Raw genomic sequence first — 27,973 nt, forward strand, 5'->3', positions numbered from 1 at the left:
GCCAGACAAACCATGTGATTTTTTTTCAATCCTGATTTTCTCACTTAACATTAACCATGTGCTTTTTCATAAACTGTTAACGTGTTCAATGTTTTTTGAACGCTTGGCTTTTAATGATTGCAGAGTTCCAATTCTTAGTTAATCAGTCCCCTGTTATTGGGCATCTAGATTATTTCCAATTTTCATATTATAAACAGCCTTTCAGTGAGCATTTTTGGGCATCAATATTTTTTTGTGAAACATTTAAAAATATTTATTTACTTTTGTGTGTGTGTGTGAGAGAGAGAGAGGGAGAGCACGAGTGAGGGAGGAGCAGAGAGGGAGGGAGACACAATCTGAAGCAGGCTCCAGGCTCTGAGCTTTTAGCACAGAGCCCGATGCGGGGCTCAAACGCATGAACCTACTGAGCCACTCAGGCACCCCTGGGCATCAATATTTTTATGCATCTCTGGTATGCATCTGAAGAGCAGATTAGTCAGACCATTGAATCAAAGGACATAGGCAGTTTTAAGGCTCTTGGTACATAAAACCTTCCAAAAACGTTGTGTCAGTTTGCGCTCTGGCAAGTTGAGTTTGGGAATGCCAGTCACACACCACCTTATATTTTCATGGTCTCTTGAAGTCACCAAGGCAGGAACTTTGGAGATCTTTGACCCCATACCCAGCTCAACATGTAGCACACAGCACAAGTTCATGTTACGGAAATTAGTGTGAGCAAAGGAAGGCCCACGCTCTGCATTAACAGAGGCCATGGGATGGAGAGGAGGGTACGATTGTCTGAGTCATCATGAAGACAGGCTCCACAGGACTTACCACCCAGCTGACATGGGACTCACTGCAGACTCAAGTGGTAATAAAGCATCATGAGGCCAAGAACCCTCCATATTGAAGTTGAAGTGGCCAATGTGAGAGGAAGCCACATACCGCAGTCACTTAGGGACAGACGCCAGTAGGGACGGGGTGTAGACTGGAGGCAAGTCTTTTGTACTCCACTCTGTGGGCAGCAGTCTTTATATGGAGTGCTGGAAGAATTACCTTCACTGAGATAGCGAGGTCATCAAACTCTCTGTCCACTTGGATATCCTGAGGAGAAACCCATTACAAGGCAGTACATTACCACCTTCTGAGAACTTTGCTGGTTTTTGCTGGTACACACAAGGTTTTGGAGAAAATCCTTAGGGCAGCTTCTCTCCTATGGATGACAATGTCATCAGTCCCCAAACTATTAAAATAGGGAAGGGAAGGGGCTCCGGGGGGCTCCTTGGAGTCTGTGATTTCTTGACCTGCGGGTTGGTTGCATAGGTCTGTGCTGTTTGTGGAAATTCACACCCCAATCCATGTGCACTTTTCAGCATAAACGTTATTCCTCAATAACAAATGTAAAGGCACGGGGAGTGAGGGGAAGGATACTAGCACCAATAGTGTCTTTCTCTACATAGGCCTTTTCTGTGGGGTCTGCTATCTCATCCCATCTTCACAATGACTCTGGGTGGGAGATTTTAGCCCCATTTCACAGAAAGACCAGGCTGAGCCCTGGGAATGGTTTTACATGAACTGTAAGGATTTAGAAGTATTTCCCTTACAGTTATTTATTTTTGAGAGACAGAGAGACAGAGCACAAGCAGTGGATGGGCAGAGAGAGAAGGAGACATGGAATCCGAAGCAGGCTCCAGGCTCTGAGCTGTCAGCCCAGAGCCCGACGCGGGGCTCGAACTCACAAACTGTGAGATCATGACCTGAGCCGAAGTTGGACGCTCAACCAGCTGAGCATTTCGGGTGCCCCGAAGTATTTCCCTTAAAACTGAGAAGATCTAGGCTAGGGAGATTAGACTAATAACAGTTAAGGAATAGGAAAATGGAACATTGCATCTAGACAGGTGTTGCTCTCCAATTCAGAAGATCCCATGTTGATGGACTCAGGATTTGGTCCCAGGCCTGATTCCAAAGTCTGTGGTGTTTCTGTTATGCTAAAAGCTTCTGTTAATAACCATACATTATATTGAATAAGCATGTATTTTTGCAGAACAGTTTCATATATAATTCCTTTTTTTTTTTTTTTTTTTTAATGATGGAATCCAGTGCTGACAGGAATTCTCGCAGAGCAAGAGGAACATGGTCAAGGCATGCTACTCTCTGGCTTTGGAGCTGTAGAAACTCGGCAGGCAGAAGGAATCAATAAGCAGTAAGAAGAAGGAAGCATCAGTTGTCCCAAGCCTGAAGGATTGGAACTGTAAAAACGTTTCTGGAAAGACTTTGACACAAATCTGGTTTTAAATAAATGAGGGTTAGAATAAGCAGTGATTTGTGACTAGACTTCAGCTTAATAACTGGTGTTTGGGGATTCTCTCCTTAATGTTTAACTGCTTATATAATTTTCTCTATATATTTTTAGTTTATTTATTTTGAGAGAGAGAGTGCGAGCGAGCAGGGGAGGGAAAGACAGAGGGAGAGAGAGAGAATCCCAAGCAGGCTCCCTCCTTTCAGTGCAGAGACCAACATGGGGCTTGATCTCATGAACCATGAGATCATGACCTGAACCAAAAGCAAGAGTCAGACACTTAACCAACTGAGCCGTCCAGGTGCCTTGAATTTTCTATATTAAAAAGGCACAATTGAGATGCCTCGGTGGCTCAGATGGTTGAGCATTTGACTCTTGATTTCAGCTCAGGTCAGGATCTCAGGGTCGTGGGATTGAGCCCTGCATCAGGCTCCATGCTTAGCATGGAGCCTGCCTAAGATTCTCTCTCTCTCTCTGTCTCTCTGTCTCTCTCTCTCTCTCATTCTCTCTCTCTCTCTCTCTCTCTCTCTCTCATTCTCTCTCTCTCCCTTTGCCCCTCTCCCCTAAAAATAAAAAACAAAAAACAAAACCCACAGCTGAATGAAAAGGAGTCTTAATCTCCCTCAAAGCCACATGAGTGAATCTTCCAGCACCAATATCCACCTGCAGGCAGAACAGGCCAGGGGGTGAGGTGGGTAAGTACTGAACCTTCAAATCCAAACATCAGTGAACAGCGAGCTAAGTGTCCTCTGAGGCAATTCTCTCTCAGCCAATGAAGAACCCAGGCATGAGCCAGAGATGAGACCGCAACGGTATCCCCCAGTCAGGAGTGGAAATAAAGCCACAGTGGCATTGTGACCCTCCATTCAGGCCTGGGGTGGAACTCAGACTTAGCCACACTAAGTATCTGAGCAGGACATGCTGTTTCTCTAATCCCTACTTTCTTCCTCTAAATGAGAACTCGTGGGGCTGTTGGAAGGATCACAGATGAGATTTATGAAAAGCTCTTACAGAGAAATCCAGCAGTTCCAGGGCGGACCCTGGATTATCCCGGACAGACTTTAGAACTCCAAAGCAGCCTTCACCTCGCATGGGATTCCTGGACATCTGAGAAACACACACACAATTGAGAAAAACTGAGCCCAGGGAAGCTGGAGGTGGAGCAAGTCCAAAGGGAGGGAAGGATTCTTCATCTCTGATGACAAGTGCCTCAGGACAGCCCCACTGTCTCAGCTCAGAATTTGTCTCCACTGACAAAACACCCTGGGTGAGGCGGTGAGGCTGGGGAAGAGGGGAAGGGAGTACGCACTGGCTGAGCGCCCACCATGTGCCCAAATCTGTGCCAGGTGCCAAAGATACGGACACACAAGGCACAGCTCTGCCTTTAAGGAATTCACCCATCACGGGGAGGAGAGGAAAAGGAAACATCATGAAAATGCAGTGTGATAAGTGCAATGAGAGTGTACATCAACTCTTCTGGGGAGGTGAAGTTTACGCACCCGCACTGAGCTTTACGGGTGAGGCGGGCAGAGCTGGGTATTTCAGCAAGAGCAGGAGGAGCAAAACAAAGGGGAGAAATTGCATCATGTGCAGAAAATTCAGAGCAGCTTGGGGTGAGCGAATGAACTTCAGCGGTGGAAGGCAGAGGGGCTGTGGCAGAGCCCAGAGCCCAATGTGCGGTGAATGACATACTACTAACCTTGGATTTATCCAGAGGGGAGCCGTTGACAGGTTTAAAGCAAGGAGGGGACGGGAGCATGTTTCTGCTTTAGAAAGATCAACTGACAGGGGCGCCTGGGTGGCGCAGTCGGTTGAGCGTCCGACTTCAGCCAGGTCACGATCTCGCGGTCCGTGAGTTCGAGCCCCGCGTCAGGCTCTGGGCTGATGGCTCGGAGCCTGGAGCCTGTTTCCGATTCTGTGTCTCCCTCTCTCTGCCCCTCCCCCGTTCATGCTCTGTCTCTCTCTGTCCCAAAAATAAATAAAAAACGTTGAAAAAAAAAATTAAAAAAAAAAAAAAAAGAAAGATCAACTGGCAGGTGAGAAGGAAGGACCAGAGATGGGAAATTCACAGGTCAACGGAACTTGAGGGGAAGTGAGAAGGAAGAGCAGGCAGCCCCAGCACCCTGCAGGAAGTAAGATGAAGGTTGGAAGGCAAGGAAAAGAGAGGGAGGAGTGAGTACTGGGCGCCTACTTCTGACTCAGTGAGGAGCCCCCCTCCCCCACCACCAAGAGGCAGCCCTTAGAGAGAGAGGATGCCTTCGGGTTGTGCTTTATGCCCATGGGACATCCAGGGGATGGTCCGGCAGGTGGCTGTAAATGGGGATCCAGAGCTTAAGAGAGGTCTGGGCTGCAGGGGGGAGCGTGGATGGGAGTGCTTCGGGGGGCTCTTCTTCTTCTTCTTTTTTAATGTTTATGAGAGAGAGAGAGAGAGAGAGAGAGAGAGAGAGCACGCATGGGCAGGGGAGGCACAGAGAGAGGAGACAGAAGATCTAAAGTGTGCTCTGCACTGACAGTAGAGACTGATGCGGGGCTTGAACTCATGAACCATGAGATCATGACCTGAGCCAAAGTCTGATGCTTAACCGACTGAGCCACCCAGATGCCCACAGGGGGCTCTTCTGCCAGTTGATGGAGCTGAGAGCCAGGCAGGGCTGGATGCCACCCAGGACCTGTCCTCTGAGCACAGTGGCCCTCTTGGGCTTCACGTTCCATTGCACCCTCCCTTTTCCTACCCAACTGGCAATGCTGAAGAAAGGGAAACCCCATCTGTCACACAAGGCCTCAAGTAGGTCTGAGCATAGCCAACGGTACACCTGGGCTGACCCAGTGAGCTGAGAAGGAGCAAGGACAGTCGGGAGGTGGAGGTGACACTGCTGGGGGTTGGGGGGAGAAGGATGGACGAGGGAGGAGTCGGAAGAAGTGCCGGGGTCAGGTCAGAGATGGGTGAGGGAATGGCAAGGGAAAGAAGTGGTCATAGGAGGAAGCCAGGAGGTCCCCTCCCTCATCTGGGCTCTAGAAATTTCGTACCCTGCTGCCACTGGAGTGGGGAGATGAGGCAGGGGAGGGATGGATCTGTGTGGACACATACAGGCAGGTCTATGCTGGGGCCTGCCCCATCAGGCTAGCACTCACAACAAGAATCCTCAGTGTCTGGTTGACCCGGAGGCCCAGGCCCAGGCTCAGGGCTCCCACTGCAGAGATGCGGTTGTTGCTGCAACAGAAAGACATATGCATTTTGCTACCTTCCGAGCAGCTGTGTAGAGCCAGATGGTCCCAGGGTCCAAGCTGGTGTTGCTGGTGCATCCACCTGCTTGGGCTTCATGTTCCAGCCTCCACTGATGCCCCAGGGACCCTGGGAAGGTCAGTATGTAAAAGCTGGATAACAGCCCTGGTTCCCAGTGTTGAGGGAGATCACTCAGCAAGCACACCTGGAGCATCCCTCCCCTACTTTCCCCTCCTTTACCGCCCCCCCCCCACGACCCTGGGATCATGACCTGAGCCAAAGTTGAGTTGGACACGCAAACAACTGAGCCACCCAGGCACCCCTCCTCCCCTTTTCAAGTGAAGATGTTTTACATATATGTTTTCACTAGCAGCCCCCACCTATCCGTCAGGAATTATGAGCTCCAAGGTACAAGTGCTGAACTTGAGGGGCACCCGGCTGGCTCAGTCGATAGAGCCCGTGACTCTTGATCTTGAGGTCATGAGTTTGAACTCTTGTAGGGTGTAGAGATTACTTAAATAATTTTTTTTCAAACTTAAAAAAAAAAAAAAAAACCCAGTGCTAAACTTGAGTGAGAAGGAGGGAGCTGGGTGCTCTTGGATTGTGTCTCAAGCCCCATCGTGGGTAAACTGTGGTAGGCTTGGGTGTTGCTAAGGTGGTAAACAGCAACAGGATCATGGAGTCCCTGGTCCCTCAGGTGGCTATGGATCTGGAGACTGTGACACAGGGCCACCCTGTGTGCCTCACCTCATGTTGAGCTCTTCCAACACATTGTTGGTCTTAAGTGCCTCACCCACTGCAGATGCTCCAGGATCTCCAAAGCCATTGTATGAGATGTCCAGGACTCTCAGGAAGATGTTTGCCTAGAATGCAAAAGAGTGAAGCCAGGAGACCACCTGTGAAGTGGGGAAAGCCAGGGGTCACAGCCTCAGAGCCCGGGAGGCCCAGGGTGCAAAAAAGCACGGGCTGAGAGCAGAAGGTCAGAGGTTCCTGGTAAGAGTCTTGTGGCTTGGATGACGGTGACCGGGAGAACCAAATGACTGGAAGCACAGCACCAAGGGTGGTTGTGGGTGTGGATGATCCTCAGAGACTGAGAGGCCCACCGCTCAGCAGCAGACCCCAGGGACACAGTGGTCTGGTTCCATGACTGCTGGGGGCGGGGGGGGGGGGAGGCTCAAGGGTAGGTCCTCTGAGGCACAGAGCAGAATGACAGAGGGACTCTGGTGAAGGGCTTTGGGGGGGCTGTGATGGGGAGAAGGGCAGGAGCTTGTGGGTGCACTGGGAGGACAGAGCCTGACCCACCACCCTGTGGGGCAGGATCCCCAGGTCAGCCCCTGAGGAGGGGGGCAAGGCAGCTGCTGCTGTTCCCTGAGGAGGGCCCCACAAAGCTAGCCAGCACCAGGGGCATCCTGGCAGGGGCTAGGAGCCATGCATTCCCGAGGCTTATGAACCACAACATCGAAGGAAGCAGGTGGGATGTTTAAGAGTATGTGCTGGGACGCAGGGTGCAGGGCTGTCATCTCAGGGAAGCATCTGCATGTGCCCATAGCAGGCATGTGTCACCAGACTGCACGATGTCCCCCACCAGCCATATGTCTGTAATAAATGGAGAAGGTGTGCAACATTGAACTGCAGACCCTTGAGTAAGTGACATGAGAGTGAGCACGGTATTTTGGAGTCACGAAATGGGGCTGGGACAATTAAAATCACCAAACAAAATATTCTTTAAGCTCTGCTTGAAGGATCCAAGGGTCATTTCTGAAGAGCTGCAAAGATAGGAAGCTGGCACCTGGGAGACTGTCCCCACAGGCCAGGCCAGAGGGCAGATGGGTGACAGAGGTGTTCATACCTCCAGTGCCCTGGCAAAGGCTACAGCTCCTGGTCCTCGAAGGTGATTCCAGTTTATATTAAGCTCGGTGAGTCCAGTATTTTCTGCCAGGGCTGGTCCAAGCATCTCCCCTTCGGAAACACCAAGACAGGCCTTATTCACTCTGTTCTTTCCCTCAAAAAATAATACTGATGACCGCTGTGTGCCAGGGTCTCCGCTTGGCACAACAGTCACCAAGTTGAACCCTATATGGGCCTGCTCTGTCCTAAAAGAATTCACATTTCATGGGGGAGAAGCAGTTGACCCTTGAATAGCACAGGGGTTAGGGGTGCCAACCCCTGTGCAGCCAAAAATCTGCATATAACTTTGACCGCCCCCCCAAACCTCAACTACTAACAGCCCACTGCTATTGGATTTTAGAAAGAAGACTTTATCGAGAATGTAAAGTGTTGATTAACACATATTTTGTATGTTATACCTATTATATGCTGTATTCTTACAATAAAGTAACCTGAAGAAAATATTATTATTATTTTTAAAAATTTGTTTAATGTTCATTTATTTTTGAGAGAGAGAGAGACAGAGCGTGAGCAGTGGAAGGACAGAGAGAGAGAGAGGGAGACACAGAATCAGAAGCAGGCTCCAGGCTCTGAGCTGGCAACACAGAGCCCAACGCGGGGCTTAAACTCACAAACTGAGAGATCATGACCTGAGCTGAAGTCAGACGCTTAACCGACTGAGCCACCCAGGCACCCCAATATTATTATTATTATTTTTAAATGTTTATTTATTTTTGAGAGACACAGAGAGAGAGCGGGGGAGGGGCAGAAAGAGAGGGAGACACAGATACTGAAGCAGGCTCCAGGCTCTGAACGGTCAGCACCGAGCCCCACATGGGGCTTGAGCTCGCAAACGGTGAGATCATGTGCCAAAGTCAGATGCTCAACCGACTGAGCCACCCAGGCGCCCCACCTGAAGAAAATATTAAGAAAATTATGTGGGGCACCTGGGTGGCTCAGTAGGTCGAACATCCAACTCTTGCTTTTGGCTCAGGTCATGATCTCATGGTTTGTGAGATCAAGCCCAGTGTCAGGCTCTGTGCTGACAGTATGGAGCCTGCTTGGGATTCTCTCTCTCCCCACTCTCTGCTCCTCCCCCGCTTATGCACGTGCTTGCTCGCTCTCTCTCTCTCTCTCAAAATAAATAAATAAAACTTAAAAAAAGAAGGAAAATCATAAGAGGAAATACACTTATAATACTAGACTGTATTTATTTAAAAAATTGTGTATAAGTGGACCCATGCAGTCAAACCCATGTTGTTCAAATGTAAATACAACTTAATGGGATGTGAGTTATTATAGACTACAAATGGGGATGTGTGGGAACAGCGTGGGGACTTACTCCCTTTTGAGGAGGGTCAGGAAAGTGAGGAAAAAGGAGATAATCTTGAAGACTGAGGGACTCACCAGGTGTGTGTGCATGCACAGTGGAGAACAGACATGGGAAAGAGCAAATGTGTAGAGGCATGTGGGAGCACAGAGCACCTGAGGAAATTCCCACAGGCCTGGTGGGTGGGGGGAAGCCAGTGAAATGAGGTAGCAATGATGGACCCTGGAAAGATACTGAGAGGCCATCAATGCTGGACCAAGACTTTTGGGCACAAACTGATTAGTAGGCAGGGAGGGCTTTAAGAAATGACAAGGCTGGGCTCCTTAGTGGCAGGTGTAGGGTATGGACTGGGGTAGGCAGGGGCAGGGTTACAACCCAGGAAACCAGTTGGAAGGCTTGTGCCATAGTCTATAGGCAAAAGGTGATGAGGCTGGTGCAGCTGTGTGCAAAGGAGACGCTTGTGGTGGAGAAAGGAAAGAGGGAGCAGTGCAGGGTAAGAAACCCCAAGAGATTTTTAGCTTATAAAATGCAGAGAAGCCCCAGCCACCCATCATGCTCTCCACTCTGTCAGCATTCAGCCAGTCTGACCTGCTCCCATGCCTCTGGGCTGTCCCCCTGTGTAGAACTGTTGACCCCCTTCTTCACCTGGATAACAGCTCCTCGTCCTTCTAACCTGGGTTCATGACATCAGGAAGCCTTGCTTACCCAGCTGGGCTAGGCTGCCTCAGGCCCCAGGTCCACTATGCTTCTACCCTTCCAGGCTCTGATCTAATGACCTCTCTTTGCCTGGCCAGTCTTTCCCATCAGCCTAGGAGTCCCTCAAGGATCTGAATTTGACTCCTCTCCATGGTCTCAGCCCCTCCTCTTGCAGGTTTAGTGAGGCTAGTTTGAAGAAATGCACGGAAGAAAAACAGATGCACTAATTAAGCAGAACTAGCCTGCTTGGGGGGTGCCTGGCTGGCTCAGTCAGTAGAGCATGCAACTCTTGATCTAGGAGTTGTGAGTTCAAGCCCCACCTTAGGTGTAGAAGTTACTTAAACATGGGATATTTTTTAAGTTTATCTATTTATTTTGAGAGAGGGAGAGAGTGAGCAGGGGAGGGGCAGAAAGAGAGGGAAAGAGAGAATTTGAAGCAGGCTCCACACTCTCAGCTCAGAGCCCAACTCAGGGGTCAATCCCACAAACCGTGAGATCGTGACCTATGCCAAAATCAAGAGTCAGAAGCACAACCTACTGAACCAACCATGAGCCCCAAAAGTAAAATCTCGAAAAAAGAAAGAAAGAGAGAGGAGAGACAGAAAAGAAAAGAAAAGAAAAGAAAAGAAAAGAAAAGAAAAGAAAAGAAAAGAAAAGAAAAGAAAGACAGAGACAGGAAGAAAGACAGGAAGAAAGAAAAAAGAAAGGCAGAAAGAAAGGCAGAAAGAAAGAGGGACACCTGGGTGGCTCAGTCCAGTAAGCATCCAACTTCGGCTCAGGTCATGATCTCACAGTTGGTGGGTTCAAGCCCCGCATCAGGTTCTGTGCTGACCGTGCAGAGCCTGGAGCCTGCTTCTGTGTCTCCCTCTCTCTCTCTGCCCCTCCCCTGCTTGCGCTCTGTCTGTCTCTCAAAAATAAATAAAAATGTTAAAAATTTTTAAAAGGAAGAAAGAAAGAAAGAAAGAAAGAAAGAAAGAAAGAAAGAAAGAAAGAAAAAGAAAGAAAGCCAGCCAGCCTACTCCAGTAGGACCCACTGGAGCAAGATGCTTTGGCACCTTGGAGAGCTCCCTGCAAGGCTGCTAGGACTCCCAGTGATGCCTTCCTGAGCTAGGACTCTGGATTCCACACTCGCACTGGGTCTGACACGGTGGGTTCTCAGATACAGACACTTCTAGGGCTGAGAAGAGAGTGGTGGTCCGCACTTTGTAGGGAAACCCTTCTTTCTGAACAACTAGAGGGTGAGGAGATTCTCCAACATGCATGATTGGCCTCTTGAAATTCCAATACTTGGTCTTCATGACCTCTGTAGCCAACTATGAGGCAGGGGCTACCTTCGCCATGGGTCAGATCGGGAGATTGAGACCTAAGCTCTTCACCCCTCAAGGGAGTTGAGATCCCCACAGATCCCCATTTAGGGAAACAAAATGGTCCTGCTGAGTTTGTCCTTTTCCAAGATGAAGACCTCCGTACTCCATATTTGTGCAGGCTTCACAGAGCTTTAGCTTCCAGCCCCTACTATCCTGGCTGTCTCTCTGGTGCTTACCTTTTCACTGTGAAGATCTGGGAGACATCTATACTTAGTTTTTTGGAAGTCTGAAATAAACTTCTCTCCCTGTTTTCAAGTTTTTGAAACTTGAAAAAAAAAACTTTCAAGTTTTTGCGAGAGAGAGAGAGAGAGTAGGGGAGGGGCAGAGAGAGAGGGAGACAGAAGATCTGAAGTGGGCTCTGTGCTGACAGCAGAGAGCCCAATGCAAGGCTTGAACTCACAAACCACGAGATCATGACCTGAGGTGAAGTCAGACACTTAACTGACTGATCCACCCAGGCAGCCCTGAACTTCTCTTTTAATTTCACAGACTTATCATGATAATTCTCTTAGAAGGGAGGCACCTGGGTGGCTTCGTCAGTTAAAGCGACTGACTTCAGCTCAGGTCATGATCTAACAGTTTGTGGATTCGAGCCCCATATTGGGCTCTGTGCTGACAGCTCAGAGCCTGGAGCCTGCTTCAGATCCTGTGTCTCCTCTCTGCCTCTCTCTCTGTCTCTCTGTCTCTCTCCCCACACACACCCCCTTGTGTTCTCTCTCTCTCTCTCTCAAAACAAGATAATTTTCTTAGAAGGTAAATGGCTCTCTGGCAGTTAAATTCTAAGGCTGATTCTCAAAGGCCAAGGCTGGTACCATTCCTACCCTAAGCAGCTTGAGACAGAAAAGTGATTCCAAAACTTTCTTGATCAGATAAATCTCCTGGGGTACCCATTAAAATGTGGATGCATGGGCATCCCCCCACCAAGATTCTGGTTCAGCAGGCTCAGGGCCCAGGAATTTGTATTCCTAACCCAGGGTCCTGAGTGATTCCTGTAACTGGCTGGAGTGCTTGAGGACAGACAGGTAGAAGTGCATGCTCCTGGCAAAGCTGATAGCCTGTGCAAAGGCCCCGGGACATGAGAGAAAGTGGTGAGATCAAGAAATCCCATCAAAGTGGATGTACCGTGAAGACGGTACTTGAAATAAAATCTTCATGCCTTTTGCCAAGATTTGTAGGCCTGAAGCTCTCCACTGCCTCTTCAACTCACAGCTTGGCCCCTCTCTCCTGGCTCACTAGCCCAGTCACACCGGTGTCTATCAGTCTGGGAAATAAGCCTGCATGTTTACTGTTCCTCTGCTTTAAATGCTCTCTCTCTCTGGTCTTGCTATTGCTGATTCCTTCCCACCCTGCGCATTTCAGCTTAAATGTCATCTCACAGAGCCCTCCCCAACCACCTGTCTATAGCATTCTTCTCTAAAATCATTCCTTTTGTTTATTTTGTGGCACCAATAATTGTAGAGAATTATCTAGTTAACGTGTGTTCCTTGAGGCCAGGGACTTTGTTTTGTTCACAACTGGGTCCCTAGTGGCTAAATTAGCACCCAGCACATGCAGCAGCAGCAGGCCATGACTTCCGTGGAATGGATTAAGGGTTCTGTGTGGAAGGACAGGGAGAGGGGTAGGCTAAAGTGGAACATGGGAAATGGGAGCCAGAGTATGAATGTTCAGAATGGTCCTGCCAACCTTCACCCACCCCTGCCCCAGGAAGATGGGCTCAAGTGCCCCCATGGTGACCCTGGTCAGATGTTACCTGCTTGGTCATTCAGCTGGTTATAGCTCAAGTCCAGGGATTTCAGGCCTGTGTGGGCCAGCAGGAGTTCAGCAAGGTACGGGGCTGCCTGCTCGTCTAGGCCATTTCCTGCCAGCTGTATCTTCTGCATGGTTGGGTTCACCATGAGGGCAGCACAGACAGCCTGGGCTCCCACTGCTCCCAGCTGGTTCTCCGACAGGTCCACATCTAGGGGTCAGCACCACTTCTCAATCAGTGGGATCCAAAGCCCGGCACCACCCTCTTCCGCCTTCCTCTATCCCCCAAACCTCCAGACCTGAGGCGGCAGAAGGGGCTTTGCAGCTGGACCATCCTGGGTCGCATGGTGACTCTGCCACTCACCAGCTGCATCTCCCCAGGCCCCCAGGCAGCTCCTCTGATGCCCACACCCACCCCACGCGTCCACAAGCTTCTTTGTCAAGGGGTTAAAACCGCCTACTTCATGGTGCTGTGCAGGATGCCTGCGATGGAGATCCAGTCACCCTGTTGATGATTCATGCCTGGCAGCGATATAATACACCCACAGAAGTCTTCACTGATGCATTTCTGGGAACTGGCAATGACGGCCCAGGTGGCCATGCTTGGAGCATGTCACATATGCAGTTTCATTTAATACTCAGTACAACTCCAAGGGCTAAGTAGTATTGTTGGGGCCATTTCACAGATTGAAAAGTAAGGCTCAGCAAGGGTGAATGGCTTGCCCAGGGTCATCCCTGGTAGAAGGTGGCTCATCGGTGGTAGAGGTGGCGTTTGCATCCAGCCCCACTTCATTCCCACCCAGCCCTCCACCCTCTCACACTGTCCACCCCTTGGCTCTCTGTTGGAGGACCCTTTCACCCTGCATTTAGGCAATGGGAGGCCACCATATGGAGGGGGAGGTGCTGGCCAGCCAAGGAGGGGAGTGGGGAGTAGGCAATCAGGAGAGGAGTAGCATCCAGCATTGGGGGCACCACAGAGATTCGAACTCCACCCCCATCAGCCCCACCCTGTGTTAAGACCCCTGCACCAGCAACACCAACAGGCCCCAAGTGAGAAGGCCCAGCTATGGGGGGGAGCCCACACCCCTCAGGAAAGGGAGGACTCAAATGTGCCCACCAGCCCCAAACTCAGCACTTACCACAAATGCTGCTGCTTTTGCTTAGGGCACCTGCCAGGGCTTCTGCACCGGCCCCACAGAGCCCATTGTCTCGAAGGTCCAGCCGCTTGACATAGGGATTGGAGTTCAGTGCGAAAGCCAGAGCCCGGGCACCCTTGGACAAAGAGGGGCCTGAGGGGCCTGGTCTTTCCTAGGGGTGAAGGCCTCAGACACAGCTAGCCACTACCCTGGCTTGTTTCCGGGGCTCAGCCCACCTGGTGCCCTCCAACTGGAAGGCTCTCTCTTTCCCACATGCCCAGGGGACACCTGCTTCTCTTTTAGGCTTCACCCAGATCTCACTTCCTGGAGCCTTCCCTGACTGCCCCCCCCAGCAGGTTAGAGGTCCCCTGCAGGCCCCTCAACCCTTACACTGAATTCTGTCATAGCCTTGATCCTACCTGTCACCCAGATACAGGGGATGGGACGTGCCTGGCACATAGCAAAGTTGGGGAGTGTGCAGTATGGGTTCAAGAAGGGGCCACTCCATGGCTGCTGCCTCTGAGGTCCTTTTACTCCAAGCCTGGCCCCGGGGTTTCCCCAAGGTTACCTGGGGCCCCAGGCCACGGTGCCGCAGGTTCAGCTCTGGGGCGCTCCCTTGGCGCAGAAAGCAGGAGGCGGGCACAACTCTATGGGCCTGGCAAGACCTCAGGTAGAGGGTGTCCTTGACCAGTTCTCCAGGCCCATGGATGCCTGATAGGAGACAGGGAGATGATGAATGTAGATCCCTCTCTACACACAGTAGCCTCCTCCCCCCGCCCTCTGTCACCATCCGGTCTGTGTTTCCCTCTAGAAGCATTTCTTCCTCTGCTAGTAGAGACTGAGGCTCAGAGAAAGCAAATCCTTTCCCTAAAGTCACGCAGAAAGTAATAGCTAATCTGAGTAGAGCCAGGATCAGGACCCTGCCTGTCTGATGCCAAAGTGCATGCTATGTGTTTTCCACTGGGTTGCAGAACACGTATGTTTTGTGAACATTTTATGGGGGAAGAAACTGAAACAATTCTGTTTTATACATTCATTAGCTTAGTTGTTCCTGGGGGTTGGGAAAACCCAGCCCTGATCCCATTTCTGGGTAGGACACCCCCTCTTACACTGTTTGGTGGAGTTTTTGCATTTTAACATCACTTTGGGGGTGTTTGCTTTCTTTCTTTCTTTCTTTCTTTCTTTCTTTCTTTCTTTCTTTCTTTCTTTCAAAGTTCATTTATTTATTTTTAAGAGAGAGAGAGAGAGAGAGAGCAGCAGAGAGGCAAAGAGAGAGGGAAAGAGAGAATCCCAAGCAGGCTCTACCCTGTCAGCTCAGAGCGTGACTTGGGGCTCAATCCCACAAACTGTGAGGTCATGAGCTGAGCCGAAATCAAGAGTCCGAAGCTTAATAACCAACGGAGCCAGTCAGGCACCCCTCTTTTTTTTTTTTTTTTTTTTTTTTTTTTTTTTTTTTTTTTTTTTAAGATTTTCTTTTTAAGTAATTTCTACACCCAAGATGGGACTCGAACTCACAACCCTAAGATCAAGAGTCCCCCACTCCACCTACTGAGCCAGCCAGGTGCCCCTGGAGGTGTTTTCTTTTTTTTTTTTCTTCCTTCTTTCCTTTCCTTTCCTTTCTTTCTTAAGCTTATTTCTTTCTTTTGAGATCTTTCTTTCTTTCTTTCTTTCTGAAGTTTATTTATTTATTTTGAGAGAGACAGAGACAGTGTGAGTGGGGGAGGAGTAGAGAGAGAGGGAGAGAGTGAGAGAGAATCCCAAGCAGGCTCCACACTGTCAGCACAGCGCGTGATGCGGGCCTCAAGCTCAAACTCATGAAACCATGAGATCGGGACCTGAGCGGAAATCAAGAGTGGGACACTTAACTGACTTCGCCACCCAAGCGCCCCTGGAGGCGTTTTCTAAAGATGGAACTCCTGATGCCGCCAGGAGCATTGTGGGGAGGGCACAGGACTGGAGAGACCACAGGCTGTCCTGAAGGTGTCGCACGGAGGGGTGCGCTCCCTGCTGGACAGGGGTCCCCTGCCTACTTGGCCCCAGCCTGCCCTCTGCAACCCTGCGGGATAAGCTCCCAGTTGAGGAGAAAGGCCTGCCCCCATCCCTGCCCGGGAGCACCTTCCGTCTCCTGGTCGGAGTCTGAATCAACTTCCGAACGCTCCTCGGCCTCCGGGGCTCCTGCAACATGCCCAGCGGCCGCTGTCGCCGCCGCCGCCGCCGCCGCCGCCGCCGCCGCCGCCTCCTCCTCCTCCTCCTCCTCCTCCTCCTCCTCCTCCTCCTCCTCCTCCTCCTCCTCGCCTTCATTCTCCCCAGGCCTCTTGTAGGGACCCCTCATAGTTACGCCCATTTCTCAGTGGCAGCAATGAGGCGGAGACTGCACCGCACAGCAACTCGAGCCCTTCCCCGGGGATGTGGGCGGACCCTCCGGCTGCGCCGACCAATTGGATATGCCGTGCAGCGAACAGGCGTCCGCTGCAGCCAATAGGAACGCTCCCCTCCCGGCAGCCGTCGTCTGGGCAACCCAGGTGTTGTGAGTTGCTATAGAAACCGTCGCTGGCCTGGGTAGACCTTTAGCCTGCTGACAAGCTGAGCGGATGAGAGAGTGCTCCACGGTTTCAGCATCGGTCCCCCTTCCCCGCCTTCCACGGACTGGGGAACGTGGCTGACTCCAGAGTCTGTGCCTTAGTCCCTGCGCTCTGCGGGCGCACGGCACGAGAAAGCCTGGGGAGCCTTGCAAAGCCCCATCACCCTCCTCTCTGGAGCCAGAGTCACGCTCTCACCGTATGGCTGCCAGTTCTCTCTCATGCTCTAGCGTCTCATATGCTATTTCCTCCACCAGGAACATTCCTCTCCAAGTTTCCTTGTTGAACTTCAGAATCTGCAAGCGTCACTTCAGAGATCACTTTTTCCTGAAGTTTTTCTTCCTTTCTTTTTTTCTTTTATTAATTGTTTTGACGTTTACTTATTTTGGAGAGACAGAGAGAGACAGCGTGAGCAGGGGAGGGGCAGAGAAAGAGGGAGACACAGAATCTGAAGCAGGTTCCAGGCTCTGAGCTGTCAGCACAGAGCCCGACGCGGGGCTTGAACTCACAAACCACAAGATCATGACCTGAGCCCAAGCCGGACGCTTAACCGACTAAGCCACCCAGGCGCCCCTTTCCTGAAGTTTTTCTTGACCCCTCCTCTGGGCTCCTGCAGTCCTCATGCTGCCCTCTCACAGTACCTATGACACTTGTCATTTCCTCCTCCTTCCCTCCCCCAAGGAAGTGAGGCCAGAGGGCAGGTTGCAGGGGCTGCTCCTCTCTGCCTGGCCCTGGGCCCCTGCAGAGGGAGAGGGTGGCAGGACCTGGGCAGCTGGTGGTTGGGATTAAACCCAGGGCTGAGGGGTGGAGGCTGGAACCTGTCCCCAGTGGAAGTGTCCCTTTAATAGCTGCTGGCTCGCCGGCTTGGACGCCTGCTTTACCTCCTATTCAGCTGTGGCTCCAGCTGCTGTGCTGACTCATGTGCCCCAGCAGACAGCAGGAGCTGGAAGCATGGGCTCCCCGGGGGCCCTGGCGGGCTCGGGGCTTCTGGATTACAAAACGGAGAAGTATGTGATAACCAGGAACTGGCGGGTGGGCGCCCTGCAGAGGTTGCTGCAGCTCGGGGTCATGGCCTACGTGGTGGGGTAAGAGAATGGCTCCTGGGCCACACTGGCTGGAGGGATAATGTCTCTTAGTCCTGGGCTGAGGGTTGAGGGTTTGACTCTTCAGGGGCTGAGCTGGTGGTAGCAGAGGGGAGCAGGTGGGAACAGGGGAGGAAGTAGGCAGAAGGGAGGATCTTTGTCTGTCTGGAGGTCAGTGGATACGAGAGCAAGCTGTGTGCTTGTGTACTCCTTCCTGTGTGTCCACCTGCCTCCTCTCCTGTGCCTTGTTGCCAGGCCCATATTGAGCTCTGCACACAGAGCAAGATGGGCCCCCACCCATACCCAGGAGGCCCCTGGTGGGGTAGGAAGTAGCTCCTGATGTCTGGGAGAGCTGCAGCACTAAGGTCCCCGATAGAGACCACCAATTTTAGCTGGGTCGGGGGAGACTTTAAGGAGGAGTTGGGCCTAGCCAGGACAGGAGGAGGATGTTGGCTGGTGAAGGAGGAGAGGTGATGGGCATCTCCAAGCCCATGGGTGCCATGAAAGGCACTGGCTCTCTGATCATGGTTGGAGCTTCTGATCTGTGCAGGGTGTTTGGGGTGGAAAATGAGGCTGGAGGGGAGCTAGGGGCCCTGAATCCTGGGTTGGGAGCCTGCAGGGTGTATGAGGAGAGAGGCTGAGAGGGTGGGTGGGTCCCACTTGCTTACCATGGGCCTGGGACGTGCCACACTGCCCATCAATTCTTCCTAAGGTGGGCTCTCCTCGCCAAAAAAGGCTACCAGGAGCGAGACCTGGACCCCCAGATTTCCGTCATCACCAAACTCAAAGGGGTTTCTGTGACCCAGATCGAGGAGCTGGGTAACCGACTGTGGGATGTGGCAGACTTCGTGAAGCCACCACAGGTAGGTGCCGTGGTTCTGCCGCTAGGCAGTGACACCTCTGATACCACCCTTGCAGAGAATGTGTGTGAGAGAGGCATGTGATGCCAGAGCAGGGTGCTGGCACCGTCATAGGGCCGGGCTTGGGAAGAGCCTTACAGAGGAGTGGTGCCTGGATAGGGCTTTCTGGGATGTGTAAGGCGTGTCTAGGAGGACAAGGGGACAGACCAGGAAGCCAGGCCAGAGGGACAGCCTTTACAGAGGCTGTGCTTAGAAGAGTGGAAAGTTTAGGAACTCAAGGCTTGAGCTTGAGGGTGGGGCAGGAGAAGCTTGGGGAACCAGGGCCTTGAGCTTCCTGAATGCTCTCCTCCCTGACCTGGGACACTCCTCCTCTGGCCCTCCCACGAGGCATTTCTGGCTCCTCCCTTTACCCAGATTGCCCACAGCCTCAGTTTCTACCTTTATCCTGCCAATGCCAAAACCGTAACCCCAGTGACCACCTGCCTCTAGCACAGCTGCCTCCTGGGTACACACCCACCACGTCCATAGAAAAATCATCTCCCTCTCCCAGTGTGGCCTCTCTTCATCCAATGAGGGCCAAAGCTGGACCTGTCCCTCCCTCTGACCATCCCATCTCCTAGTAGTTTTCACTGCTGCCTGTGTCATACCTGTATGAGGCCGTGACCTTCTAGTGGGTAGTGGGTCCCCGGATGCACTCTACCCAGCAGCCAGCCTGCGCTATCCTATATGTTATCAGTCAGAGCTTGATAACCCTTGTTTCCACCCTGGGGAGACTTCCTTTCCATAGTGGTGGCCACCGAGTCCCTCCAGATCATGACCGCTGTCACACCTGCTGCCTTCTCTCTTTCCTGGGTGTGCATTGCCCCAAACTTTCAGAACTCACACACACGGCGCTTGGATGCCAGCCACCCTGCCTGTCCTTAGCCACCGTTTGCCCAGGCAGAGTTCACCGCCTGCTCCACTGGCCCCTGACCATGTGTGCAACGAGGGGCCCGCCTCCCCACTAGCCTGGGCAGGCTCCTGGTCCAACTCAGCTCTGGATCTTCAGTGCCTGGAAGCAGGAGGCAATTGGAAAATTCTGGTTGAAGGAATGAATACAAACATGGAAGATACACTTGTCTCAAAGAGGCAGCTGTGGGCTTAGAAAAGGCCAGAAACCCAGCTGGCCTCTCTTCTCTATTTCAACTTGCCTCACTGGAGGCGCTCTCCTGGGGCAGAGTTGATGACTTGATGGGGCCAGGACCCCTTTCCCCACAAGCCAAGCTGCCAGCTTCTGGCCTCTCTCTTTTGGAGAGGGAAGCAGAGACTGACTCTGACACTTGCTTTCTAGGGAGAGAATGTGTTCTTCTTGGTGACCAATTTTCTTGTGACGCCAGAACAAGTTCAGGACAGATGTCCAGAGGTAAGGTTGCTCAGGAGCTTCCCAGCAGGTCCCTAGTTCCTCTGCCAGACCTGGGTCACCAGCCATGTCCTCCTCTCGCCTTCCCAGGTAACTGAGGGCTTAGTATATATATGCTACTGTATCCCAGGCACTGAGCGAAAACCTTTTAGTGAATCATTCCATTTAGTCTTCACAAATACCTTGCCTGGTAGGAATCACTAATGATCCAGGAGCACCTGGATGGCTCACTCCGTTAAGCGTCCTACTTCGGCTCAGGTTATGATCTCACAGTTTGTGAGTTCGAGCCCCACGTCAGGCTCTGTGCTGACAGCTCAGAGCCTGGAGCCTGCTTCAGATCCTGTGTCTCCCTCTCTGCCTCTCCCCCGTTCACACTCTGCGTGTGTATGTCTCTGTCTCTGTCTCTGTCTCTGTCTCTCTCTCTCAAAAATAAATAAGCATTTACAAAAAATTTTAAAAAAGGAATTACTATGATCCCATTTAAGATGAGAATCTCAGTAAGGTAGAGTCACATGTTCAAGGCCGCCCAGTCTCTGGTTCTCCAAGCAGTCTTCTGGAGTCTTCCACTGTAGCCCCCTGTGAGATATCCAGGCCCCTTCCCTTCCTGGTCCCACCTCTGGGCACCTTCCAGTTTGTCAGAACTGGGTATAAGACTCAGGTGAGCTCTAATAGAGCCCTTCCTCTCTTGTATGCACAGACTCTATTAATGTGTCCCAAGTCAGCTTCCATTTTTGTGGGCAAACACGAAAACACCAGCTTATGCCGACCTCCGGGTCACTTATGATCTCTGGGCATTAAAAAAATTTTTTTTAACGTTTTATTTATTTTTGAGAGAGAGAGAAAGACAGAGTGCGAGTGGGGGAGGGGCAGAGAGAGAAGGAGACACAGAATCTGAAGCAGGCTCCAGGCTCTGAGCTGTCAGCACAGAGCCCGATGCGGGGCTTGAACTCACGGACCGCGAGTTCATGACCTGAGCTCCACTCAGACACTTAACCGACTGAGCCACTCAGGTGTCCCGGGCATTTTTTACAACTGTGGTCACACCAGAGTCGCTCACCCTATTCTTGTCTATTTCTCATCCAGAATTGCGGGTTTTCCACCTAAAATCTCCCCATTGTCCCTTGCCTAAGGGTGACCCATGGATCCAGCATCTGTCACAGTGCACAGTGCTCTTCTCTCCAGTTACGGGTTTTTTTTCCCTCAAATTTGTGTGTGTGTGTGTGTGTGTGTGTGTGATAAAATACATGTAACATAAAATTTACCATCTTACCCATTAAAAAATTTTTTTTGTTTACTTTTGAGAGAGAGAGAGAGAGAGAGAGAGAGCAAGCAGGGGAGGGGCAGAGAGAGAGAGAAAGAGAGAGAGAGAATCCCAAACAGGCTCCATGCTGTCAGCTCAGAGCCCAACGTAGGGCTTGAATTCAAACCTCGAGACCATGACCTGAGCTGAAACCAAGAGTCGGACACTTAACTGACTGAGCCACCCAGGTGCCCCGCATCTTAGCCATTTTTAAGTGTATGGTTCTCCAATTGTGGATTTTGTTTGAGCAGTTGGGACTCAGGACATAGCCTTGGAAGCCTACTTCCATGGTAACAGCTTTTTAAAATCACCTCTAACACGGGACACCTGGGTGGCTCAGTCGGTTAAGCATCGACGACTCTTGGTTTCGGCCCACATCATGATCTCACAGTTTGTGAGTTTGAGTCCTGCATTGGGCTCCATGCTGACAGTGAGGAGCCTGCTTGTGATTCTCTCTCTCCCTCTCTCTCTGCCCCTCCGCTGATTGCTCGCTCTCTCAAAGTAAATAAACTTAAACAAAAAATTTTTAAATCACATCTAACATTTAATTGCTTGCAGGGCTGGAGAGTAACTGTGTGGTCACCTGTCCCCTGTGTCCTGATTGTTGGTGCCACCACAGTTGCTGGAGGCATCACATGTCCTAGGTTGGCTCTGTCCACAAAGGATGTGAAGCATGTGCACAAAGGACGTGCTTACACACGGCAAACATACACGATGTCCTTCATTTTCTAAATGCTCAGAAGACATCTAATTAATGTTCAGGTTGTAGTCTGTCCTGAAAATTTCCTGAAGCCATCATTCTGTGTTTTCTGGATCCGTGTGATTTGCCTCATGTCCCAGCTTCTAGGTCTTCCTATGAAACTACTGGAGCTGGGAAGTAATCAGATCTGACAACATGGCTTCTGGAGACTCACCAGAGATCCCGCCAGCTGTTCTCGGCGGTCCTGGTCATCTGGTCCTTCCCGACATATTGGCTGTGCTCCTTGGAGACTCACAGCCTTTAGCAAACAACTGCTGAGCCTCTTGGGGGCCAGGCCTGATGCTGGGCTTGCAAGACTCCACCCCCTTTTATCTCAAGGAGCTCCTGCACAGGCAGCCCAGCCAAGGTGGCAGGTCCCGTGATGGGGGCAGAGGCTGCAGCTGCAGACCCAGGGAGGCATGTCTGCCAGCTCAGGGCCTCAGGAAGGGTTTCCCACAGAACTCAAGGCTCAAGTGGGATCTTGAGACTGTCCAGGCAGAGGGAGCTGTATGAGCAAAGGCCCCAAGCTATGTGAGATGAGGCACCTCCAGGGTCACCTGCTGCTGAGTGGGGTTGGAGCCTAGATTTGGATTCGGGTGGCAAGGGGGTAGCCCAAGACCTCAGGGGCCCTGTGAACTCTGTGAAAGAGCTAAACTTGATCACAGAAGCATGGCAGAACTAGGGATGGTCTCTGCTGAATGAATGAGGCAGATGATGCAGAGAGCGGCCCCGTGGTGGTTATCACGAGGTTCGATTGGAGGAGACGGTGGCCCAGCCAGGGTGGAGGGGAGGGGCGGACTCAGGACACAGGAGGCCCCACTCTGTCCTCTGCCCACGTATCACGGTCCCAACCCCACACAGTCCCACTGTCTCATTTGGCTTGGAGTCCCCAAGTCCTTCTTGCCACCCTGGCACACCGCTCCTCCTTCTGCTCCTGAGCCAGGTAACCTGGACAATGGTGCTCACTGTCAGCCTGGGGCAGAACTGTGTCTGAGAGTGTGCCTTCCTCTTTGGGGGGGTGTAGGACCCCCAGAAAGTTTGCTAGTCCCCCCTTCTGACTGATCGCCAGAACGCTGTGACTGTGTCCTGTTTTACCGAAGAATAAGTAGGGGAGGGACTAGCCTATGGTCCCTCAGCAAGTGTGTGTGGTCCTGCCACTTCCCTACCCAGCCCCCTCCAACTAGGTCCCTGCCCTTTGTTCACCGTGCCCCACCCCTCCACTCTGGCATGAACTAGCCCTTCCCAGAGTCCCTTCACCTTCCCTGTTCTGTTGTCTGAGGTGGACCAGAGGATCTGGGCCTCCGGCCAGGAGAGAGCTATCAGGAAGGAAGGAGGCTTGCTCTGCCTTGGAATACAGCACCTGCATCCCTATCTGGCGGGGGGTGGGGGGTGGGGGTGCTTGCCACCTTCCTCCTCCAACCACCTCCTTTTATTTTTACCCTCCAGCTTTGCCATGTGCCCCCAAACTCAGGGACCTCTATGCAGCTAAGGCAGGGAGGGCTGTGTCCCTGCAGACTGCAAGACTGGGTCACAGAGGGGAAACAGTCCCCGAGCCCTTGGCAACTTTGCTTTCCCCACCTCAGCACCCTTCCATCCCGCTGGCTAACTGCTGGGCTGATGAGGACTGTCCGGAAGGGGAGACGGGGACACACAGCCACGGTCGGTAACTGTGGGCCCTGTCTTCCATGGGCTCCCCTGGGTGGGGGCTCCAGGGCCCGGGCTGGGACCCTGGGTGGTTCTTGAGGGCAGGCCTGGTGGTGCCTCTGCATCTCTCCTTCCTGTCAGTGGCCCCCGCCCCTGTCTCATCCCCTGGCCCTGTGGAGATTTGAGGGCCTGGTGTTTGTTTTGTATTCTCAAGGCATAAAAACGGGCCAATGTGTGGAATTCAACGGGACCCACAGGACCTGTGAGATCCAGGGCTGGTGCCCTGTGGAGAGCGGCACTGTGCCCATGTAAGTCTCTCCACCCACCCCCACCCACCTCCAGGACAAGGCCCCAGAACCCAGGAGTCTGCCCTTCACTTCTTTACCAGCAGGAAGCCCCCACTGGTCCAGGCAGAGAACTTCACCTTGTTCATCAAGAACACCGTCACCTTCAGCAAGTTCAACTTCTCCAAGTAAGTGTGGGTGTGTCCTGCTGGCCCCAGACCCTCCTTGTGTCCTGTCTTACCTGACCGTCTGTCCCATCCCCCACCCCCACCCCCAGGTCCAATGCCTTAAACACCTGGGACGCCACTTATTTCAAGCGCTGTCGCTACGACTCACGCTACAGCCCTTACTGCCCTGTGTTCCGCATTGGGGATCTCGTGGCTGCAGCTGGAGGGGTCTTTGAGGACCTGGCATTGCTGGTGGGTCCATGGGGGGAAGAGTTCCAGGAAGGCTCAGGGAGAGGGTCCCAGGGCCTGCGTGCTGGTGAAGCAGCGAGCAATGTGCTGTGTGCAGGGAGGTGCTGTGGGCGTCCGAGTCCACTGGGATTGTGACCTGGATGCTGGGGGCTCCGACTGTCGGCCCCACTACTCCTTCCAGCTGCAGGAGAGGAGCTACAACTTCAGGTGCCGGCCCTACTGCCCTCCTGCTGTTCCTTAGCCAGGTCCCCCCACTGTCCTGTGGCAACCAGGACTGGCCACACCCTGGCCCAGCTCTCTGGAGATTCCATTGTGTGTGTGAGGAGGGCCCCAGGGGCAGGAGGGGTGTTCTAAGCTCTGGTCCCCCAGCACAGGCTCTGTCCAGCCTCCCTCCTGATCCCATCCCCCTTCTGTTCCCTGGGACTCCTCACCCCCCCCCCCCGCCAGCCCCTCTCCCACCCCACCCTGCTTCTAGCACCTCCCTCCTCGGCTGGGGGGGGGGTTCTTTTTTACTTTTCCCTTAGGTCTTATCTCAAAAATTTCAAAAACCTACATAAAAATGCAAAGCCATATACCCTCTATCTGGGTTCACTAGGGTTTTTTTTGGTTTTGGTTTTATTTTTTATCATTTTGCCACATTTGCTTTCTCTCTCCCTCTCTAGAACGAGCTGGATATAGTTAGATAGATTTCAAAGGGAAGCATTTTAAAGTAAGTGGCAGACATCTGACACTCTTCCTCTCAACACTGTCCCGAGAATGAGGACCTTACCCACGTGACCACGGTACCACAGTCACACTCAATAAATTTAACATTGGCGGAGTAAATCGAATATTTAAATTTCTCCAACCATGCCAATAATAGTCCTCTATCTTTTTATTTTCTGATCCAGGATGCTTTCAGGGATCTTGTGTTGCATTTATTGTCATGTCTTTGAGTCTCCTAAACAGATCTCCCTGAACCTGCCGGGAATCCTTGTCACTTCCTGTCACCTGGTCATTGTCACACATACACGCACACAGCCCCCAGGCCTAGAGACCATGTCCCTTGACATTGCTCACTGGGCTTTTCCTGGCCTGGCTTCCTTGACCTCCCCGGCCCTTTGCAATGATGAGGGGCTGGCTCCCTACCCACATTCTGCTTCCTGCACCTCTGTGCTCTTACCTGTCCTACTTTCTCTGTCTAGAACACTCCTTCCTGACCCCTGGAAGACCAGCCTCAAAGTATCCCTTGTAGAAAGCCTTTCCCACCCAGTTTCTAGGGGTAGCGAGTTCCCCCTCGCCCTTTGGACTCACACAGCCCAGATCTTGCCTCCCTACCTGCCCCCTCCCCCAGTAATAGTGTCTATGTAGGGATCCTGCTGTCCCCTCTGTCCCCTCAGCAGGCAGGGAGCTTCTACGGGGCAGGTCCCAGGTTGCCTTTTCCCTGGGTCGTCAGCAATGGCACAGGGAGAGACAGCTGGGGATGGGGGTTTTTAGAATCAATGGATGGGTAAGAAGGAGGCCTGGGAGGACCAGCCAGCCCAGGAGTGGCAGCAGAGCAAGCCACCAGACTTTCCTACCCTCAGGACAGCCACTCACTGGTGGAAAGCCTCAGGTGTGGAGGCTCGGAGTCTGCTCAAGCTCTATGGGATCCGCTTCGACATCCTTGTCACTGGGCAGGTAGGAGGTGTTGGGTGAAGGCAATGGGTGGTAGGAGTAGGAGGGGGAGACGGTCATAGCTCTAGAGGCTCAGCCCAGGTCGGTCTCAGGCAGGGAAGTTCGGCCTCATCCCCACGACCATCACTCTGGGCACCGGAGCAGCTTGGCTGGGTGTGGTGAGTCTGACTAACGTGGGCTCCCTTTGGTTGCAACTGCGTGCCCAGGCCTGCCCAAGTGCATACCTGAGCCCCACCCCCCGCCCCCACTCCTCTCCCGTGCATAATGTTGTCTTGTGGCGAGGGCCGGGGAGGTGGTTGAAGGGCAAGCTGAGGGCCAGGGCACAGGTCTGCCCTGCCTTTCCCAGATCACCTTCTTCTGTGATCTGCTGCTGTTGTATGTGGACGAAGAAGCCCATTTCTACTGGAGGACCAAGTATGAGGAGGTGAGCCACGGACCCGTCCAGATCCTTGGGTTCTGTTACACTTTGGAGGATGTTGGTCAGAGCCCTGATATGATGTTCTCATTTGCAGGCAAAGGCTCCGAAGGTGACCACCAACCCCGAGCAGACAGAACCAGCTTCTGCACCCCCGTGCATGGCTGCCCAGGAGTCTTAGAGGGGACCCAGTCTGGGAGCCAGACACCGACACCAGAGTGACCATGCCGAGGCTCCGGTCTCCCACTCACTGGCCTGTTCCTGAGGCCTGTAGCTGTTCCCTGCTGGTTGTGGGGTGGGGGTGGGGGCCCACCTTGGGGACCTCCTGGACAAAGCCCCAGCAGGAGTAGGTATGGGGGAGGGGAGAATTCCACCCTTCCACTCCCAGACAGACTGTCTCTCCCCTGACTCCAGCTCTAGCAGGATGCTGCCTGGGGGAGCCAGAGAAGCCAGTTTCGTATAGAGACCTGCAGCAGAACAGGAGCCACAGAGAGGGGGAGCCCCTGGGATACCCACATGACAGGGCAATGGTCCAGTGGGGCTCCTGCTGTGTCTAGGTCTAAAGAACTCTCTCCCAGCCTCCATCACCAGTGTTTTCAGAGGTGGCCTACTCACCAGCTGTCAGCACTGACCCTCCCACTGGCAATGGCGGACTCCAGCCCTCCTCCCCCTACCTACACCCCATCTTAGGTAGAACCCCTCCCTCTCAGCTGTGCCCCGCTGGGGTCTGTGCAACTGGAGTCTAAAGCAAGGTAGAGAGAAGCCTGACAAGAGGGGTCAGCTGCTCCCATGTTGGGTTGCCTGAGGTGGGTTCTTACCCAACTCTGGGCCTCATCCATGGAATGAGGAGTGTGTAGGAAGATAATCCAACCCCCTGGCACCCCAGGCAAGGGCACAGGCACCCTTTGGTCTCACACCTGCCCAGCTTATGAGCATCAGCTCCTTCTTGGTAGTAGCCCTTGGGGTGTGGAGGGTTGGGATGGGGAGGAGAAGGTGAAGAGGTTGAGTTAGTGGTCACTGGATCCTTTGGGATCTTCTATATGCCTCCTCATTAACCCCCCAGCCCTGGAACCTGCTCACTGGAGCCATGGGGTTAGGGAAGCTGTCCATCTGCTACCCAAGGTTATATCTAAGAACCTGTCAGGGCATCTGCACGTCCCAAAGGACACAAAGACCCCCAGCGGGCTGGCCTGGTATCTTTCAGGGTCTGAGTCCTGCCTGCTGGAGAAATCCCCCACCCCCCACAGCCCCATATCAGTAGGGGAGGAACAAGGGCTGTAGGAGCCAAACGCCTTCCTGCTCCCAGGGCAGAGGCAAGGATTTGGGAGTACCCACCCCAGGGAGGCAAGGGGCTTCTTTCTCATGGGTCCCTGGTGACCAGGGGTGTGCTGGCAGTTTGGCGGTGGAGCAACAAAGGCCAGCTGGGGAAGACCAGGGCTGGCGCTCAGGCTGAACTAGCATCTGGGAGGCACCTGGAGCCCCAGCAAAGCCTCAGGGTCTCTGCTGCTTCTCAGTCCCCAGAGCAACGTCCATGGGGAGGCAGGTTCAGAAGAGCCAGGGTGAGAGAACGTGGCTCTGAGGTGTGTTTATTGGAGTTGGGGTCACGTGTACCTGGTTGTCCTCAGGGCCCAACGAAAGCTGCCATAGCTGCAGAAAGTCAAGGAGTAAAGCCTGCCAAAACCAGCAGCTTCCTGTGTAGTCCTTACAATGTAAGCAGCCTTAGCATTTCCCCAGAAGACTCCTGGGGTGCTTCTAGGCTGCACTGGGATGGCAGGGAGGAAACCCAAAGCCCAGCCAGGGACCTCCCTGAGTGGAGAAAGAACTCAGTGTTCAGGGAGGCCAAGGCAGCTAGAAACCATGGTGCTGACAATGGACAGGAGAGAGCTGCACAGAAAGAGCTCTGTGGATGCCAACAGAGAGTCCCACTTGAGTCTAC

General features: G+C 52.6%; 2 protein-coding genes across 5 annotated transcripts; one reads left to right on the plus strand and one right to left on the minus strand.

Moving 5' to 3' along the window:
- LOC109258656 (leucine-rich repeat-containing protein 74B) lies at positions 1–16,505 on the minus strand. The gene is given in 11 exon segments (XM_053902899.1): positions 1–984; positions 986–1,083; positions 3,290–3,385; positions 5,411–5,489; positions 6,249–6,364; positions 7,351–7,460; positions 12,532–12,738; positions 13,667–13,799; positions 14,232–14,374; positions 15,779–15,882; positions 16,441–16,505. Coding segments are annotated over 11 exon segments (1,206 nt in total). The 3' UTR covers positions 1–929.
- Positions 16,506–17,088: 583 nt separating this feature from the next.
- LOC109258653 (P2X purinoceptor 6) lies at positions 17,089–27,723 on the plus strand. Of its 4 annotated transcripts, none has more exons than XM_019435649.2 (12): positions 17,089–17,327; positions 18,037–18,187; positions 19,515–19,586; positions 23,206–23,281; positions 23,481–23,574; positions 23,658–23,738; positions 23,828–23,969; positions 24,064–24,173; positions 25,532–25,625; positions 25,715–25,780; positions 25,969–26,046; positions 26,135–27,723. In XM_019435649.2, exons 1-12 carry the CDS (start codon positions 17,194–17,196, stop codon positions 26,216–26,218), a joined length of 1,182 nt encoding a protein of 393 aa, XP_019291194.2. In that variant the 5' UTR covers positions 17,089–17,193; the 3' UTR covers positions 26,219–27,723. The 4 variants fall into 4 exon arrangements, with proteins under 4 accessions (XP_019291194.2, XP_019291192.2, XP_019291195.2 ...); XM_019435647.2 differs by having other exon boundaries at positions 17,089–17,249; positions 23,655–23,738; XM_019435650.2 differs by having other exon boundaries at positions 17,089–17,249.
- The last annotated feature ends 250 nt before the right edge of the window (positions 27,724–27,973 follow it).

This window comes from Panthera pardus, unplaced genomic scaffold, assembly GCF_024362965.1.
Source record: "Panthera pardus isolate Hobbes unplaced genomic scaffold, ASM2436296v1 HiC_scaffold_15, whole genome shotgun sequence".
Classification (NCBI taxonomy): Eukaryota; Metazoa; Chordata; class Mammalia; order Carnivora; family Felidae; genus Panthera; species Panthera pardus.